The following is an 18277-nucleotide window of genomic DNA, read 5'->3' as shown; positions in this document are numbered from 1 at the left end:
AAATGTTGTTAAGTAATTTTATGCACGTGACTTATACGCATAAGATATTTTACTTGAGTACAGAAAATATAAAAATAATTAAATAGAAAGAAAAAGGAAAAGGAAAAAAGAAAATGATCAGGAGCGCATGGCGCGGTCAGCGCGGCGGCCAGCGGCACCACCGCACGTCGCCACGTGGGCTGCGGACCCGCGGCGGGCGTCAGAGCCTCGCGCGCCAGGAAGCGCCGGCGCGCGCAGGCTGAATCGTTATTGCGTGGCGTCTATACAGAGTCTCGAAAAAAGTTACATTATGATTCAGTGCCACTGGACCGTCACACAGCCCAAGCAAAGCTGCTTGACAGAAGGCCCACGGGCTATTTCGGCCCACTTACTCTCAACGCATGCGCATTCTACCACCGGTACCATTCTATCATCTCAGGCCCGCAGTTCTGCTGCACGTCGGTGACACAGAAACAGGATTGTGGTTGAACGCAACTGCGATCGATAAAAAAAAGTCAAGTTTTTTTGGGGGTAGACGATCGAAAATCCGGTTGAGAAACTACGCTAGAAGACATGCAGTAGAAGTTCATACGTTGCGAGTTGTGACCGAATTAAATAAGAACAATAAAAGGAGAAAAAGAGAAAAGTTGCAAAAGAAGTAAAATCTTTGCGCATCCGGGGAATCGAACCCCGGTCAGTACCGTGGGAGGGTACTATGATACCACTACACCAGATGCGCTTGATGCTATTGGCCAACAGTAACACATTATCTATCACATCACTCAGGGTTCTCAATCTGCAACCATCGAGCTGTCGCTGTGTCTCCAGAAGTTTGATCGGAAATATTTCAGCTCGCGCAATGCCACTTTAATCATACATAATTGCCACTTGCATTAGTATGTGGAGATCCTCATCAGGAGCCCCTACGCGGTGCTTCCATTTGTTGAGAGTGAGTGATCCCATCCCATCCTGGCCTAACATTAGGATCCCATCTCCTTCACCAACAACTCGCCACAAAGGAAAGCGGGGATAGCACACACACGAACGCAACTACCAAACCACCCCTTGTCAGTACTGATCTTTCCTGCTCCATCGACATTTGCCTAACAAGCACCAATCAGTGATCAAGAAATCCAAATAAACACCTCCGCATCATCACGCACATGTACACCAAATAAATGGCCAGGCCTGGCTCCATCGTGTACAGTCGACGAGCACAGATATAGTATAATTTTCCAGGAAAAGAGACAGGTTAATCACACTCGATCACATCCCAACTACTCGCTAGTGCGTCCTCTATCATGGCCTAGGAGGAATGAAAAAAGATTAATCACCCACACACATGACAAGACCAAGTTTAATCAGCACGCGCGCAGCTGCTGATTAAACTTGCTCCTGTCGGCATCGATCAGTGCATCTGTTAATAATCGTCTACGCAGCGGCGCCATGGACGGCACAAGCCAGCAGGAATATCCAATTGCCGTGGCCATCTCTGCAACTTATGTTAGCTCAAGTAGTACTGGAGCGTCGTCTAAGAAAAGAGAAACTGAAGACGACTAGGTGGTAGACACGAGTGCTGCCAAGTTATGCTCCCTCGCCTCGCCTAGATGAGTATGCCGGTGTCAATGACGTGATCGATCCTAGCTTTAGTAGGTGCTAAGTCTAGATTATGAGCATGCTTTTAGCCGTATGCGAATGAATGGGACGCATAACGTGTTGCGTCTACATTCAATGTACTTTGGTTCTATGCCGGGGTCTGAGTGGTAGGAAGAGGTTCTTCAGTACACTTCAAAGAATGCAGCTCCAACTTCAAAGATCATTTTTCATGGGAGGTAAGTTAATGCATGAACGATGCAAGAAGTAGTGCACTTGTTAGGTAATTTTTCGATATTTCTAGAATTCTAACAGGACACTCAGTTATGTTAGATTCCATGAAACATAAGGATCTATATAGCACACTAGCTTCTATTTTTGTAGAATCCAGATTATAGGAGAAATAGAAAGTGTTTGCTTCTTCTTCTTTGGTTGAATCACAACATCTATCCTGCTGTTGATGCATGCAAGTCAATTGTGTAGCTTAAAGGTGTCGTGTTACTTATCGCATGGTGATGCAAACTGACATGTTAGGAGAAGGTCAGTGATGTCTGAGCAAGCATTGTGGTTGTTTTCTTGATCACATCTCTATCTCTCCAAGGAAAGATTATACAAAGAATGCTTACCAGCTACTCTGTCATCAGATAAGGACCCTGATTGTGGATCCAACTAGGAAGCAGGCACAGACCACTCCTAACACCAGAGCCAATAATGCACCACTCTTGCTCTGAACCAATAATGGTATCAACTTGTTGCTTTGCAACATTTGTTTTCTGAAGAGAGACCAAGATCAAAATAAGGAAGAATTACGATTACAATCTGAAGCTTTATTAGAGAAGTTAACAATCAAGGGAACAAGTGTATTTTACGAGATTCTTTTTAGAACGGGTGTGTCTGTATGTGCTTTTAAAAATACCAAATCAAGTCCATAGTGGAGGAACAAATCTGCTAATATTGATCCAGAAGCTCCCATCATCTATTGCATAATATTATGCATAGAACCACTACTGCACCATCGCATAAACAAAAATAAGATGTGATCTTTTGAAATGTGTTCGGTCTCATCACATCCAAAAACATTATTTGCTTGATTGCGGTCACTACAGTGTACATGTTCCCTAATCGTTGTCAGACTACGTTTGTATAATTGCAATCCATCAATTTGTTTAGTGGAAGTACTGTCGAGTCCGTCGATTTGCACCGTTGTATCCTCTCAGCTACTTTAACTTCCTTACATTTACCGGAAATTGTGATCATCAGCATATACGTTCCACATACTCCACGCCATGGCAGGCAGACGAAGTACTTTAAGCGACACGACCTGATTTAGTTGCATCTAATAGGAATATGTGTTATATATGATTAGACCAATAGATACAGGGAGGGGAACGTGTTTTTTTATTTAAGAACAGTTCCGAGTCCATCTGAAAAATAGAGATAATATTTTTCTGTTTTTGTTTCTTGAATGTGTGGACGTTAATTTGTGTATAGGAAGGATATTAGGTGGACGTTAATGTGTCGCTCATTCAACGTCACGCTAATGTCGCTCCTCCACGGGCGACACAGGCGGCACTCTAGCCGCCGCCGCCAACCCACCCTGCCTCTCGAGCCCACCTCGCCGCTGTCGGAGGGGGTCGCCAGAAGCCCGTACGGCTCCCTGGCGGCGGTGGGGCAAACTGGCTGGCGCGGGTCCTGTACGCCGGGGCGGGATGGCGCAAGGTGCCTGTGGCCGGGCGGTGCGCCGGAGCGGCGGTGGCCCGGATCCAGCCCCGCCATGGGCGGATCCGGCTTCCACGCTCCCGAATCCGCCGTCCCCGACCCCTTTTTGGCAAGCTACGGGCAGTGCGGAGGCTGAGCAGGAGGTAGACAACGATGAGGAGGTGGTGTGAGTACCAGAAGGTGTTGAAGCCGGCAAGGTGGCCGAGTGAGAACGACCACCGGAGGAGCCGCCGGCCGCCACCAGCGGCGGCGGCGGCGGCAGCACCCGTGGCCATCTCCTCCCGCTTTCGGAAGGGGCGCGTGGTGAGGGTGAAGGAGATGGCTATGAGTATGACCGGGATGGTCCTCGTGACCTTCTCGGCGCCTACGAGGAGGGCCTGGTAGGTGGGCTTGTCCCGGCCGAAGAAACGTGCCATGGCGGCGGTGGTCCGGGTGGAGGACGGCGGGTATGACAGTTGGCACGAGGAGCGAGGCCGCGCGCAGTGCCGGCGAGCCCGGCCAGGGATGAGGAGTCCACACGCGGCGGCGGCCTCGGCACGGGTGAGGAACCAGCGCGTGGTGACAGCCGGCAGTGGAGGCAAGGCGTCCCCAGGCTGGTGACGTGCCGCGCGCGGGCATGTGGCCTGAATCTGGCGTCCCCGTGCCACGGCGACGGTGAACGCAGCGAGGGGCCACGGGATTGCTTGTGGCAGGTGCGGCCTCGTTGTGAGGTGCTAGGACACGGGCACGTCAGCCCGGCGGTGAAGGAGGCGTGGAGGAGCCGCCACCTAGGAGGACAGCAGTGCGGAGGTGGCGCCGGCACGGAGGAGGCGCTATGCACAGGCTGCGCGCGGGGCGGCGTAGGGCACGATGCGGAGGACAGCGACGCGCAGGTGATGCCGGCGCGGAGGAGGTGCTGTGCGTGAGGTGGCGCAGGGCACGGCATGAGGAGGATGACTACCGCTGAGCAAGCGGAGGTGGAGGTACGATGGTGTGGTGCGAGGAGGCACGGCGGCGATGTCGCCCCGGATGGGCTGCCGTGACTCTGGCCGGGAGTGTTGAGCCGTGAGCGTGCAGGGGTTGGGATGCTCCGGACGAAAGCCCTCATCGGCGTTCTTGCTTGTGGAGATGACGGCGACGCCCTAGGGCGTTGTTCTCCCCGTTTGGGGGCATCATGTTTGAGCTGCAACACTGCTGCACGAGGTCCTCTGGGTGAAAACCCTGTCTAGATTCTGGACAAGTGATGACAGCGCCTTTAGCATTGTACCCTCCTTGGAGGCGTCGTCTCTAGAGACCCATCTCGGTACACGGCATTGCTGGTCCATTAGTCATGGACGACTGCAGAGGGTGGTGATATTTCCGTCGTGTGGTGAGCTAGATGGGTGTTGCAGAGGCCACGTGGAGACGATCGCAGTTATGGTGGTGGCTAGAGATTGTCGCATGGTTGTCAGTCTTTCCCGCTTGCAGCGGACCGCGACGGTTGGCGTTGCTTGGCAATGGTCAGTGCGGCATGGGACTACGTCGGAGGACGGCGCTTGCGGCAATGGCATTGTGGGACAACTAAGCTTGCAGTGGACCGCGACGGGTTGCTCAACTTGGTGGGGCTACCTGGTGCGGTACATCGTTGGAAGACGGCGTAAGTGACTTTTCTGGTTTGTTGACATGGTGGTGGATGCTTTGGCGTGGGTGAAGCAACGAGGCGAAGTCGACCTGCGGTGGCGGCTAGGCTGGTTGACGTAGATCTTGTGGAGTGGGGTAACATTGCTCACCACTCTAACAGCAACAAAAGAAATAGATCCGTGACGTGGAGTACTGTGGCGGGTGTGGTGAGGCCCCCACGCGTGGTGTTTCTTCGAGGCGACGAGAGCGAGGTGGAGTCCAATGGTGGATGTGGCGAGGCCCCCTCGTGTTATGTGATTGCGGTGGTGACTGCGAGGCAGCCTGCGAGAGGTCCGGATTCGGTGGTATGACTCTGTCAGATGGAGTGTGGTGTTGCAGCGGCACTACAGTGGAGGGTCTCGCATGGCGGTGGCCTTGTCGGTGCGGTGCAGTCTGTTTGTATTGGCTCCCTGTCGACACAGGGCCACGCCTGGATGTTTCAGCGAATACATGAGCGTGGATGTTGGTGGGTGCCGCCGTGGCGAGTGGAGTGGTGAGACCGCGTTGATGTCCCAATCCAACCGGTCGGGTGTGGCAGCTTTGAGAGGAGTGGCTACCCGCGTTGATGTCCCAACACAACGGGCCGTGTCTGTTTTATTTTCTCTTCTTTTCCTTTTCTTATAGCTTTCTAGTCTGGAACTCTTTCTTTTTAATATACTCGACAGCTCTCCTGCCTGGTTCGTTTCAAAAAAATATTAGATTAACTGGATGAGAAGTTAGGGTTCATCGCCGCAGTTGGTACTCGAGGTCAAGAAGAGGGCCTGATAGTGTTGTACTATTTGGGATTTCTTTGTTTTTCACATAAATGTATATATGAATATGCACTTTTTTAAAAAAATTATTAATTGTGATTGTATTGAAGAACAAGTTTTCTTGCATGTGAGATACCAAGGTTAATTTGTTTGTAGAAGTCATAGGATATCAGGGTGGGGTAACATGGTCTTACTATTCGAGTAAAGAAAAATAAAGTTATAATCAATAGTTATTTTGTGAGACCCATATTAAAATCATCATAAACAACATATATTATTGGCTGATGACACTCAGCGTATGAGGTTGATGATGATACTCTACGAGAAATTCACACATCCCATATTCACCTAGCTTGTGATTCACAAAAAAAAAGATCCAGCATTTTTTTTAAAAAAATACTTAAAACGGAAGGTATATTCGCCATAAATCAGCCTGAGTGAAGTTCTTCAGATTCGTCATCGACCAATGCAACAAAAGCCATCGGTTGTGTCACACAAAAATAGTTAGATTGCGTTTTTTTTCCTTCTGAAGCATTATAGTTAGCTTTGCTTCCGTTTGCGCACAGTAATTCTGTCCAGGTGCAATGAACCAGGGGTTGGGGATATCACTAGGCACGCGCTGGTTAAAAGTGGAGCACCGTCGTCTGTCCTTTCTGCTCGAGCACGACGGTAACCGCGCCGTTACCACCCAAGAAAGGAAACAGTCCAGATTCTTGGTACCAGCTGTGTATTGTTGTCCAATTACTTGTGAGTTTGGATCATAGAGCTAAAGTTTAGCTCTTATCACATGAAATGTTCGGATGCTAATTAGAAAAACTAAACATGAACTAATTATAAAATTAATTGCAGAAATTCTGGACTAATTCGCGAGAGTAATCCTAATTAATCTATCATTAGCAAATGATTACTGTAGCACCACATTATCAAATCATGAACTAATCAGACTTAATAGATTTGTCTCGCGAATTAACCCCATATGTGCAATTAGTTTTATAATTAGCTAATACTCTTAATTAGATCAAACATCCGATGTAACAGGGGCTAAACTACCCCCTAATATCCGAACAGGACCTAACTATAACACCTTTTGATTCTGGTAATCACACCATCATACTATCTTGCAAATCCGTGACGGATTTCACGCCTGAGATTTGAGATGGGTTCAAAAATTTTCGAAACATGTCGACGTGTAAGCTGGTCATTGGTAGTGCAGGCCAAATCCTTTTTCGCAGCTTTGCTTTGCAGTTTGTTGCACAGGCATATAAACCCCTCCTCCCTTCGTCGTCCTATTTACTCACACACCTCCCCTCCTCTTCTCTGCGCCCAAGAGAAGAAGAAAAAACTAATCGCGATTAGTTGACGTGATTTGAGGAGGAGGAGGAGGGGATTATTAACCGATACTAGTTTCTTGGATTATCCTGTGGATCGATAGGCGCAGGCGCGTGGCGATGATGCGGCAGGGGGCCAGGAATTTCGCGAGGAGGTTCTCCCGGCTCGCCGCGGCGGCCGAGACGGCGGCGGCGCCGGCCGTGCCGAGAATGCCGGCGTTCGACCACGTGCCGCTGCCCTACGACGGGCCGAGCGCCGCCGAGATCGCCCGCAAGCGCGCCGAGTACCTCAGCCCGTCCCTGTTCCACTTCTACTCCAAGCCTGTACGTCGATCCAACCAACGTAGATAGATCCATGTGCATGCCGGCCGATTCTTTCGTTTCCGCAGCATATTTCTGTGGCATTCGAGTATTTCTGCTTTAGCTTTCCTCTTTCTTTTCTCTTCACCCTGCATTCAAATTTCAAAGTCTAGCCACATTATTTAGGCTTTTCCGGTTGTTAGGATTAGATGTTGGGAATTTGTGGATTTTGAGAGACATAATCGGAATGTCTATACGAGATCTGATTGTACCCTCCCCCCCAAAAAAAGGGAAAATGGCTGGGTGTGGTGTAACCAGCCTTAACAGCTAGTAACAACAGTTTTGGCGTGTTGTGCGATGTTGCAGCTGAACATCGTGGAGGGGAAGAGGCAGTACCTGTACGACGAGCACGGCCGGCGCTACCTGGATGCGTTCGCCGGCATCGCCACCGTGTGCTGCGGTCACTGCCACCCTGACGTCGTGGACGCGATCACCGCGCAGGCCGGGCGCCTGCAGCACTCCACGGTGCTCTACCTCAACCATGCCATCGCCGACTTCGCCGAGGCGCTGGCCTCCAAGCTGCCCGGCGATCTTAAGGTACGCGAACGCGACGACTGCTGGCGTCCTGCGCCGCCGACCCTGCTTCTAACCGTCTAGCAACGCCGCCCATTTCTTGACGACGCCGTTTAAAATTGTCTTCACATATCTAGGTCGTCTTCTTCACCAACTCTGGCACGGAGGCGAACGAGCTCGCCATCCTGATGGCGCGGCTGTACACCGGCTCCCACGACATCATATCCCTCCGCAACTCCTACCACGGGAACGCCGCCGGCACCATGGGCGCCACCGCGCAGAAGAACTGGAAGTTCAACGTCATCCAGGTACGCCATGCACATGCATCAATGGTTCTGTCATGCTACTGAATTTATGCTGAAATGGAAGCCGTTCTCTGATCTCGTTTGATGACCTGCGGTGCTGAAGACTGGCGTGCACCACGCCGTTAACCCGGACCCCTACAGAGGCGCCTTCGGCTCCGACGCTGAGAAGTACGTGCGCGACGTGCAGGAGATCATCGAGTTCGGCACCACCGGCCAGGTCGCCGGCTTCATATCCGAAGCCATCCAGGTGCGCGGCAAACTGACGCAGCCGCTGTACTTGCTGCTCTCGTGTCAAAATTAACTGGAACTGGACGTCATGCCGTGACAATTAAACAAATTAAAGCTAATAAAGTCATTTGTTTGTGAGCACAGGGTGTCGGTGGGATCGTGGAGGTGTCGCCGGGGTACCTGCCGCTGGCGTACGAGACGGTCCGGAAGGCCGGCGGGCTCTGCATCGCCGACGAGGTCCAGGCGGGGTTCGCGCGCGTCGGCAGCCACTTCTGGGGGTTCGAGACTCACGGCGTCGTCCCCGACATAGTGACCATGGCGAAGGTACATAGCCCGACACGCCATTTCAGTTAATTCTCTTCCTTGTTCCCGTGCCAGCGGCGCTCGCTCTGAACCTGACGACGTACCGGGACCGATAATGTTCTTCAGGGCATCGGCAACGGCATCCCCCTGGGCGCCGTGGTGACGACGCCGGAGATCGCGCAGGTGCTGACCCGCCGCTGCTACTTCAACACGTTCGGCGGCAACCCCCTGTGCACCGCGGGCGGGCTCGCCGTGCTCAAGGTGCTCGAGAAGGAGAAGCTCCAGGAGAACGCCTTCGTCGTCGGCTCGTACCTCAAGGACCGCCTCCGTGGCCTCCAGGAGAAGCACGAGAGTGAGTGCTCGGCATCTCGTCTGACCGATCGAGCGAGCTGGCCGGTTCCACAGAGAATTCGAAAGGAGTAACAACAATCCCGCTCAATTGCTGGTTCTCTTCTATTCTTGCAGTCATCGGCGACGTGAGGGGGACGGGTTTCATGCTCGGCGTAGAGCTCGTGACTGACCGGCAGCTGAAGACGCCGGCGAAAGAGGAGATCTGCCACGCCATGGAACACATGAAAGGTAATGTATCTACAATAGAGCAGTAGAAATTCTTTAACCTCGAAATCAAATAGAATTTGAACATGAAACGTTGTTGCTTCCTCTGTTCAGATATGGGCGTCTTGGTGGGGAAAGGCGGGTTCTACGGGAACGTCTTCAGGATCACACCCCCTCTGTGCTTCACAAAGGAAGATGCTGGTATGTTAATCTACTCGGTTATAATCCTTAATATTAGTTTAAATTAGCTCTAGCATTTGAGCTAATTGCTTTCAATCTCTGCGGCGAGTAATGCAGACTTCTTCGTTGAAGTGATGGACGTTGCGCTGTCGAAGCTCTGAGCCTTTGAGCGCTAGCTGGCCCAGACTTTGCAAGGGATGGTGTATGTATGGAAGGAATCTTGCAAACGTTTAACAGCTGTACCTGAGTTTACCTGAAGTAACTGGATTGCAGTCTATCTCTGTGAAATCTACAGTATGTAATTCCTGGAGAGAAGAAATCATGAAACTGAGATTCATGAACCAAAGTAGACAAGGTTGGCTTGTTGCAATTGTTTTAGATATGTTTGCCATGTAACGCGCCAGGGATATGGAGCGGTCCAGTTTGAACTTCCTATTAGCAATCAGTTATCATTTAAAACTTTGAACTCATTTTGAATTCTATTTCCGTGTGGCGATAGTTCGTGGTACTTATTGAATTCGCCGTACTTATTTAACTAGACCAAGTGTCTCCTTTTAATGAAATACGTGCTAAGGCACGATCGTGGAAAAAAAACTAGACCAGGTGGGTGTGGTGATGGCAAGACTAATGCTATTTTTGGCATCGAGTAAAATGCAACTAATCCTTCAAGTTGTCATACAATGTAATATTGCGTCCCAAAATTCTTAGAATGCATATTTGAGTCCTAACCTTTTTAGGCGTGCCATTTGAGTTCCAAATATCCTCCATCGGCATTTTAATTGCACATGCAGTATGTATAAGCTACGAGAGCATTGTTTTGACCCGGCCCATAACAGAAGACCCATCAGGATCGTGGAATATTCCCATTACGCACTAGACTTGCAATGCAACACGTACAAAGACCAACAACAAAAATGTACTCCCTCCGTTTCAAACTGTAGTTCATTTTAACTTTTTTAGATTTATAAATATTATTATGCATCTGGACATACACTATATCTAGATACATATGATTTGGAATAGAGGCAGTAGCATGATTGTTGTATCTCAAAGTCATGTCTAGTAGTAAAGGCGTAAAGCTTGTCTGCTAGTTATTGTAGATAGCATAATAGATAATGTCTCTAATGGCTATAATATGCTCCCTTTTTTTAAAAAAAAGTAGTAGTAGACCTCTATATATCCATCAAAGGGTAAGTTCAATAGACAACGTGTGGTTGGGACTCCAAGACTCAATGCTCGTGTCAAGCATCCAAACCAGTTTGAATTTTAGTTTCACAATATATCAACAAAGTTTTTAGAGGTCAAATCGCTCGCCTTGCCAAGTTTGTTAGGAAGACTAGGTGACTCTCCAAACCATTTGAATCTCTCTTCCGTTTGAGAGAGAGAGAGAGAGCGCGCTAGGTGCGTTAGCATGTGTTGGACGATTGTGATCTCACAACTTTATATGGTTCAACATCTTTCCGCGAGACTAATATTTTTGTTAGTTATGTTGAACAAGAATCTTAACGTAGACACGTCTAAAGCTAACTTGACATGTCAACGTAATGGGAGCATTTTTGCTGACCATCGGCATTCCAGACCGAAACAGCGTTCCGCGAGCAAGGCCAATCAATCAGATCCAACTTTTCCAGCTAGGCAGCCCCTCAACCACTTTCCACCACCCGATGCAGAACACACGCGCGAGATCAGCCCATTAAACCCCCTCCCCTTCTCTGTTTCTCTTTCCCCGTCACCCGCCCGGCCGCCCCCTCCTCCCTCTTTCGTTCTTTCCCAGTCTCCCGTCCCCCGTCTCCCCTCCCCCAATCACCAGCCGCCGCTTCCTCCACGCGCCGCGCACGCAGCTGACCTAGCAGAGAAGCATCCCGAGATGGCGATGGCCCTGCGCCGCCTCGCGGGCGTGTCCGGATCGCCGTCGGCCGCCGCGGCCGCGCTGCTCCTCCGGCCGGCGCTGACCCGCCCGATCTCCACCGGCTTCCGCGAGGAGCGCGACACCTTCGGCCCCATCCAGGTCCCCAATGACAAGTGCGTGGTTCCCTCCTCCCGTATATGCCTAACGGCTTCGTTCGTCTGATCTAGTTCGTCGCGCGTTGTTTTGATCTGCTTGTGTCGCGGCAGCAGCATCCATGCTGCTGCGGTTGATCTGACGTTTTCGGTTGCCGTGTTCTGTTTCGGGCAGGCTGTGGGGCGCGCAGACGCAGAGGTCGCTGCAGAACTTCGACATTGGCGGCGAGCGCGAGCGGATGCCCGTGCCCATCATCCGCGCCTTTGGTGTGCTCAAAAAGTGCGCCGCTAAGGTATAAAGCGAAACCGTTTTTTAATTTTCTGCGCGTGGAGGATAGATGCGATTTGGTTGCTTGTACGTGTAGGGCACTGCAAGCTTGAAAAAGCTATCTCTCTATATCATGTAAGGAATGGTTGCAATGAGCAACACATGATGTGCCCGAACTTGCTTTTCTCCTAATAGACAATTGAGTGGTGTGATTGTATTTTGGACTTTAAGATGACAGTTAGTTTCACTACAGCTTATACTTTGTTTCACTTAGTACAATGTCAAAAGGACTATTTTTCTATATACTTCCACCTTTTCACTTACTTAGTTTTTAGGTTGCAAGTATCATGTATATGTATAACTTTTTCTTTTGACTTTTGAAGGTGAATATGGAGTATGGCCTTGATCCAACAATAGGCAAGGCAATAATGCAGGCAGCTGAGGAGGTCGCAGAGGGAAAGTTGGATGATCACTTCCCACTTGTTATCTGGCAAACTGGCAGTGGCACACAAAGCAACATGAATGCCAATGAGGTTGACGCAGTACTCATACAATACATTTATGCCAAATATTGCATTGAACATGTTAATTTTAAAGTAACACAACTGTTGTTCTAAATAATAATCCCAGCTAAGGTGTGAAAAGTTAAGTTTTACTGTCCACACACTACAGCAACTAAACCTATCCCCATATGCTGCCTTGTTCATTATTTGTATGCAAGCTATTCTGTTAAGCTAATTCTAAGTTATATTGTTGTGTAATCATTTTTTTTTTGCTTCTGTGTCATATTTGCTTATGATCTGTTTCCCAAATTAGGTTATTGCAAATAGGGCAGCTGAGATTCTTGGACACAAGCGTGGTGGCAAGTTTGTACACCCTAATGACCATGTGAATAGGTCACAATCCTCGAATGATACATTTCCCACTGTAAGCTTTAACAGCTATTTATCTTCATTTCAATACACTCCACTCTGCAGATGTTTATTGTTCATGTTGTTGACATTTCCAGGTTATGCATATAGCAGCAGCTGTTGAGATCAATTCAAAGTTTATCCCAAGTTTGCAACAGTTGCATGATTCACTTCACGCAAAGGTATTATTTTCGTCTTTCCTTCCATGTGAACTTTTATTATGCTGTCAATTGCCTTTTATATAAATTATATTATGACCCTTTTGACTAGGCTTTGCTTCAATATGTGTTAGTCTGCTTCTTAAATCACAAACTGCTGAACTGCCTTCAAAAGTTTCCAGGAATTGTCAGCTATTCTACTGCACATTTGTGCCTGTTAATTACGGATTCAGATTCAAGATAAAAACATTATAAATTTGGAAATTTGTCTAGAACCTTTTTGTTCTCCCTTAATATTTTGGCATTACTTGCGCACAAATATTACAAAGTGGCTGCTAACTTTCATAGTTTCATACAAGCATTGTAGCAGTCCGTTAGAGTCTTATAGAGCAAAAGTTAGTAGCAGTACTTTCATTGATTTAAGTTCACATCAATAATTAGGTGCCAATGAGGTACCACATACCTATGTGATCACTTGAGACCAATTTTCTTATTTATAATGTACATATGCCTTTTACGTTAGTGTTCTTTTCATCTGTTGGTTAATCCGAATTGCTCATAAATTGACTCAGAACCTAATTTTTTTCCCTGATGGATTGACCTTCCGTTATCAGTTGAGATATACTATATAAGCATTTTAACTTGTGATCTCAGAACTTATATTATGTTATTTCTCTTGAAAATAGAACAAATGATGAATAAATATTAAAATAACTGATAAGATTGAAAGACGCACATACTGAAACCGGTAAAATGAACAGTAGCTGTAGGACACAGTATATATCTCCATATATTATATAGTAAGTACACTGTTCTCATGAATTTGCTAACCTCACTGTGCAGTCTGTTGAGTTTATTGACATAATTAAAATCGGACGTACACATACCCAAGATGCCACCCCGTTGACTCTTGGCCAAGAATTCAGTGGCTACACTACACAGGTAGGATTTGTTGCAGCATTTTTTGTTGTCTCATTACTGCCATGCACTTTAGATTAACAGATAGGCTTGCGAACTATTTTAAACTCTTGTTGCAGGTCAAATATGGAATTGACCGAATTAATTGTACATTACCTCGGATGTACCAGGTATTAGGAATTATCCTAATTTTAGTTTTCTTCTCAAATGATTACGTACCGATCATTTGCTTTGATTTGCAGCTTGCTCAAGGTGGAACTGCAGTTGGAACTGGCTTGAACACTAAGAAAGGGTAATTTCAAATTTGTGTTTGAGATAGTTTGTCTACATCAATTCCTATTAGTAACTAAAATTTTATTTTGTTCTCTTCTAGATTCTCAAATTTTTTAATGCTCTTGTTTTGGGGAAGATAATCCATGTAAACCTGTCATCTAGCATTTTATGCCAATTCCAGATTAATTTGTTTGTTCAAGTTAGTTCCATTACTATATAGTTTCTTTTTCTAGTTTTTCCTCCATTTACATATGTTGTTTGTGGATTAAAAGTACTGGTTTGAGTACCATCTACAATTTGAAATGTTTTTCTTCCCTATATTTGTCACGGTATTTGATTTAGGATATCATTAAACAGAACATTAGTTCCTTGCATTACTAGTCTATATTTCTTCATGCCATTTCTTAAACATTTTAATTTGTATCAATCTTTTCAGATTTGATGTCAAAATTGCCGCCGCAGTGGCTGAAGAAACAAATCTACCCTTTGTGACAGCAGAGAACAAGTTTGAAGCTTTGGTTAGTAGTTGCATGTATAAGCCTTATTTGCACATTAAACAAGGAAAGTGTTGGTGCTTAGCAATCAATAGGGGCATTTGGTGATTAATGTTGCCTCGGAAAACAAAAAATTATATTTGCAAACCAAAACCAACTGACTAATGCATTTTCTGTTTTCTAGTGCAGATCACTTTCAAATGTTTTATTTGATGCTAGTTGTTGGGTTTTGCTCTCTGTATATTAACAACTTTGATAATGAACTATCCTTTTCTTGCTTGGATAATGGACTTAAACCTGGATTTTGATTTTATCATCTTGCTAACTTTTCATTTATATCCTTTTATTGTTTTGTCTATCTTCTATTATTTCGTCACTATGTGTTCTCATCATTTCTTTTCTCCTCAAGTAGGCAGCACATGATGCTTTTGTTGAGAGCAGTGGTGCTGTGAACACAATATCTGCATCCCTTATGAAGATAGCAAACGACATACGCTTGCTGGGAAGGTCATTATTCCAATCTTTTTCTTTTCTCATGACAAATAATCTTTTCTAGTATTTTGGGGCATGCTCTTAATATTTCCAATAAAATCACAGTGGCCCTCGCTGCGGACTTGGTGAACTAATCCTGCCAGAAAATGAGCCTGGGAGCAGCATTATGCCTGTAAGGAGACTGTTGATGTATTATGTTCATATGTTGTGGTTGTTTTAGCATATTTTCAATTGAAACACCATTGTAAAACTCCAGCTTCAACTATGTTGCAGGGAAAAGTTAATCCAACACAGTGTGAGGCTCTGACCATGGTTTGCGCTCAGGTACATGAATCATGCTTTATTTACTCATGATATATATAATCTAACCTCCTTATTGTATTTTAAAGACACATGATTTTATTGTTTGCTCTATGCTGTTGATGGACAGCTATCGCTTATCTAAAATGCATTTATATCCCATTGGTTGCCAGGCCATTCCTCTGGTCATATATATTTATGAATTATGATATTAACTTATTCTATTATCTTCCTCTTTTGTTCTCTCTGTGTTGCCTAGTTAGACAGAATACTTTCTAGAGCTCAGTGGTTCTCATTATTTCTAGGAAACACAAGTAAATCTGAGTCATTTGATTAGTCTATGCAATGTCCTTACTTCAAAAACTCAATATCAGATGAGAAACCTGACCATCTGAATATCACCGTTGACAAACAATTGTGTTAATACAATCGAAGGCTGCCAATATAGTATGCCAGATAAATGGAGTATGCTGATATGAGGAGTCCTTAACCCTTACTTTCCGCAAATAAGCCATGATTCTTTACACCTGACTGGGACTGCTACTGATCCATGGTGCCTTTATCCTTCTTTTTAGCGTATGCATTACTTGCATCTAATCTTTGAACATTTGGATTTGTGGTATTGCAGGTTATGGGTAATCATGTTGGTGTTACAGTTGGTGGTGCGAATGGGCATTTTGAACTGAATGTTTTCAAGCCAATGATTGCAGCCGGATTACTTCGAGTATGGTGTCTATTTCAGTAATTAAATATGCTTAACTAGTATTGGAACTTTTGTTTGAGCAGCCTTATATTGTTACTGTGATTAACTGATTTTGTAACTTTAGCCTTATATTACAGCAATCATTCTATGATTTAACCTGTTCACTGTTCCTTTTATGAACAGTCATTGAGATTGTTGGGGGATGCTTCTGTGTCCTTCGAGAAAAATTGTGTCAGGGGTATTCAAGCAAACCATAAGAGAATTTCACAACTTTTGCATGAGGTAACGGTCCATCTAAAATACTAGGACACTTGCATTTATTTTCTATACAAGGTGTGTTACTAATTTCTCTACATTTTTGTCCAGTCTCTGATGTTGGTGACATCTTTGAACCCTGTAAGTAAAATGCAACCTTGCATCAGTTACCTCTTCCTTTTTTTTTTTTTGCCGTAAACACTTGTGAATCTTGCTGAATTATTGAATGGATGCAGAAAATTGGCTATGACAATGCTGCAGCTGTTGCGAAGAAAGCTCACAAAGAAGGAACCACATTAAAGGTGATCTTGTTTTATTTGTTTCTGTTTGCTTTGGCCTTGCTCTGTAGTATTAATATTTGCTCTTTTAACTTTAGGTGATGTGTACACAGCTTAAGTTTGTATCTTGGTTGGGTTATCTCAACTATTCAATTCTTTTTATTTGGTTCAGGACACTAATTGTGATATATGTTCATTTTCTTGCCTACTCTTATCCTCTTAGGCTACCTGTTAATGCTATTGTATGATCATGAAAATTTTAATTTGCGTTGATTTGCATGCTTTAAACTTTTTTCCAAGGTATAATACGCTGACATTTTTTCCTTTTCTTTTTTCAGAAAGCTGCATTAGACCTTGGAGTATTAACGGAAGAAGAATTCCATGAGCTCGTTGTCCCAGAGAAAATGATTGGCCCTTCTGATTGATAACCCAATGCTAGCTATGTTTCTAGAAGCATTCATGCTGCCACATCAGAGTTTCAGTGGTTGCCTGTGGTGTCAGAATTCATGATCCTGGCCTAACCGTAAATAAAGCAAATCAAGTTTCAAATCATTGTTAGTTCCTCACCCCATTGGAGACATGATTTTGTACGGCCCATGGTGCCTGAGAAGACAATATTCATTCGTGTTAAAATAGGGAGAAGTGTACTTTGATTAATTGGAAGAGATGCTTTCTCTTTCTCTCTCTCTCTTTGACGTCGGAACAACTTTCTTATATTTAAACCTATACATTCACAATAATATATTATAATATTGGATATATGGTCACGATCTATAAGTTCTAATTTGTTCGAGAACTTTTTATAATATGTTCCGTAAGTTTGTATAATTTGTTCGGTAATGCTACACAACAGATGTTCAAAATTTTAAAAAAATCGGACCGCTCAACATACGTTCCAATAGTTAAGCATTGATGTTGTAATTATTATTTCTGCATGTTTCACGGTGAATGTTGCATGAAACATAAGGTTCATGTTGCAACGGGAATTTTCTATCCTAGAGTTGAACGATGTAGTCATTTTTTTTTTGCATATTTCGATGTTACAACTATACATTTTCGATGTTGTAGATGTTTTATTTTGATGTTGTAACGGATGTCTAGGCGCTAGCAGTGCTGTAATTTGTTTGATGGCTTCAAATAATTTGTTTTAGGGTATACGCCTTTGTTCCGTTAGTTCGTATAATTTATTCGATGTATTCAACTTTTTTATTCCGTGAATTTGTATAATTTGTTCGATGCATATTTTTTTCCGTAAGTTAAAACTATTTTATTCCATGAGTTCGTATAATTTCTTCCGGATGTACATGCCTGTTAGAAAATGTCAATTTGATAAAAAATATTAGTAAAAAATATGTCCAAATATAGTCAAGTGGATTTTGTTTGGAAGATTTTATTGTAACAAATTCAATGGTATAATCGAAATAAAATTTTGATGCCATGTGCCCGTCACCCCGCGGAGCGCCTCCCAAGCGGGCGGGCCGTCCGCCACCGCCACCGCCGCTGGAGGCGACGGGAGAAGCGCGAGCAGCAGAACGAAGAGGAGAGGAAGAGGCGGTGGACATTCTAATATACAGTGATTTGAAAAGCATAAGCAACATCTTCAGGCTGTATTTGATATCCTCCAGCAACATCAACTTCTGCTAAAGAAATCCAAGTCCTCCTTTTCCCAGACAACTCTTGAATACTTGGGACATATAGGTCAGGGAGTAGCTACCGACCCAAACAAAATCCAAGCTGTACAACATTGGCCTACACCCAAGGATGTCAAGCAAC

At 45.3% G+C, this 18277-nt stretch overlaps 2 protein-coding genes and 1 non-coding gene across 3 annotated transcripts; 2 read left to right on the top strand and 1 right to left on the bottom strand.

The window, feature by feature from the left end:
* Window positions 1–647: 647 nt before the first annotated feature.
* Window positions 648–718, bottom strand: TRNAG-CCC. Its single transcript has one exon. It is a non-coding gene; the product is annotated as a tRNA-Gly (tRNA).
* A 6270-nt stretch (window positions 719–6988) lies between these two features.
* Window positions 6989–9935, top strand: LOC101784978 (alanine--glyoxylate aminotransferase 2 homolog 3, mitochondrial). The gene is made up of 9 exons (XM_004984385.2): window positions 6989–7333; window positions 7676–7906; window positions 8020–8190; window positions 8291–8434; window positions 8560–8739; window positions 8845–9070; window positions 9184–9297; window positions 9388–9474; window positions 9571–9935. The coding sequence occupies exons 1-9, from the start codon at window positions 7130–7132 to the stop codon at window positions 9612–9614; spliced, it is 1401 nt and encodes a 466-aa protein (XP_004984442.1). The 5' UTR covers window positions 6989–7129; the 3' UTR covers window positions 9615–9935.
* Window positions 9936–11198: 1263 nt separating this feature from the next.
* On the top strand, window positions 11199–17281 carry LOC101784576 (fumarate hydratase 1, mitochondrial). Its single transcript, XM_004984384.3, has 17 exons — window positions 11199–11475; window positions 11630–11747; window positions 12106–12255; window positions 12539–12649; window positions 12732–12815; window positions 13635–13733; window positions 13829–13879; window positions 13952–14001; window positions 14419–14500; window positions 14889–14983; window positions 15074–15140; window positions 15242–15292; window positions 15897–15992; window positions 16155–16253; window positions 16338–16367; window positions 16463–16528; window positions 16843–17281. The coding sequence occupies exons 1-17, from the start codon at window positions 11321–11323 to the stop codon at window positions 16927–16929; spliced, it is 1491 nt and encodes a 496-aa protein (XP_004984441.1). The 5' UTR covers window positions 11199–11320; the 3' UTR covers window positions 16930–17281.
* The last annotated feature ends 996 nt before the right edge of the window (window positions 17282–18277 follow it).

This window comes from Setaria italica, chromosome IX (genome assembly GCF_000263155.2).
Source record: "Setaria italica strain Yugu1 chromosome IX, Setaria_italica_v2.0, whole genome shotgun sequence".
Lineage (NCBI taxonomy): Eukaryota > Viridiplantae > Streptophyta > Magnoliopsida > Poales > Poaceae > Setaria > Setaria italica.
This window is presented reverse-complemented; position numbering and strand designations above follow the sequence as displayed.

Bases quoted from the DNA above. Each gene is read 5' to 3' on its own strand.
- LOC101784978 (XM_004984385.2), top strand. From the start codon at position 7,130: ATGATGCGGCAGGGGGCCAGGAATTTCGCGAGGAGGTTCTCCCGGCTC. The intron at 8,191-8,290 runs GTACGCCATGCA...GCGGTGCTGAAG, and splicing joins GGAAGTTCAACGTCATCCAG to ACTGGCGTGCACCACGCCGT. The intron at 8,740-8,844 runs GTACATAGCCCG...AATGTTCTTCAG, and splicing joins ACATAGTGACCATGGCGAAG to GGCATCGGCAACGGCATCCC.
- LOC101784576 (XM_004984384.3), top strand. From the start codon at position 11,321: ATGGCGATGGCCCTGCGCCGCCTCGCGGGCGTGTCCGGATCGCCGTCG. The intron at 12,256-12,538 runs GTTGACGCAGTA...TTCCCAAATTAG, and splicing joins GCAACATGAATGCCAATGAG to GTTATTGCAAATAGGGCAGC. The intron at 15,141-15,241 runs GTAAGGAGACTG...ACTATGTTGCAG, and splicing joins CTGGGAGCAGCATTATGCCT to GGAAAAGTTAATCCAACACA.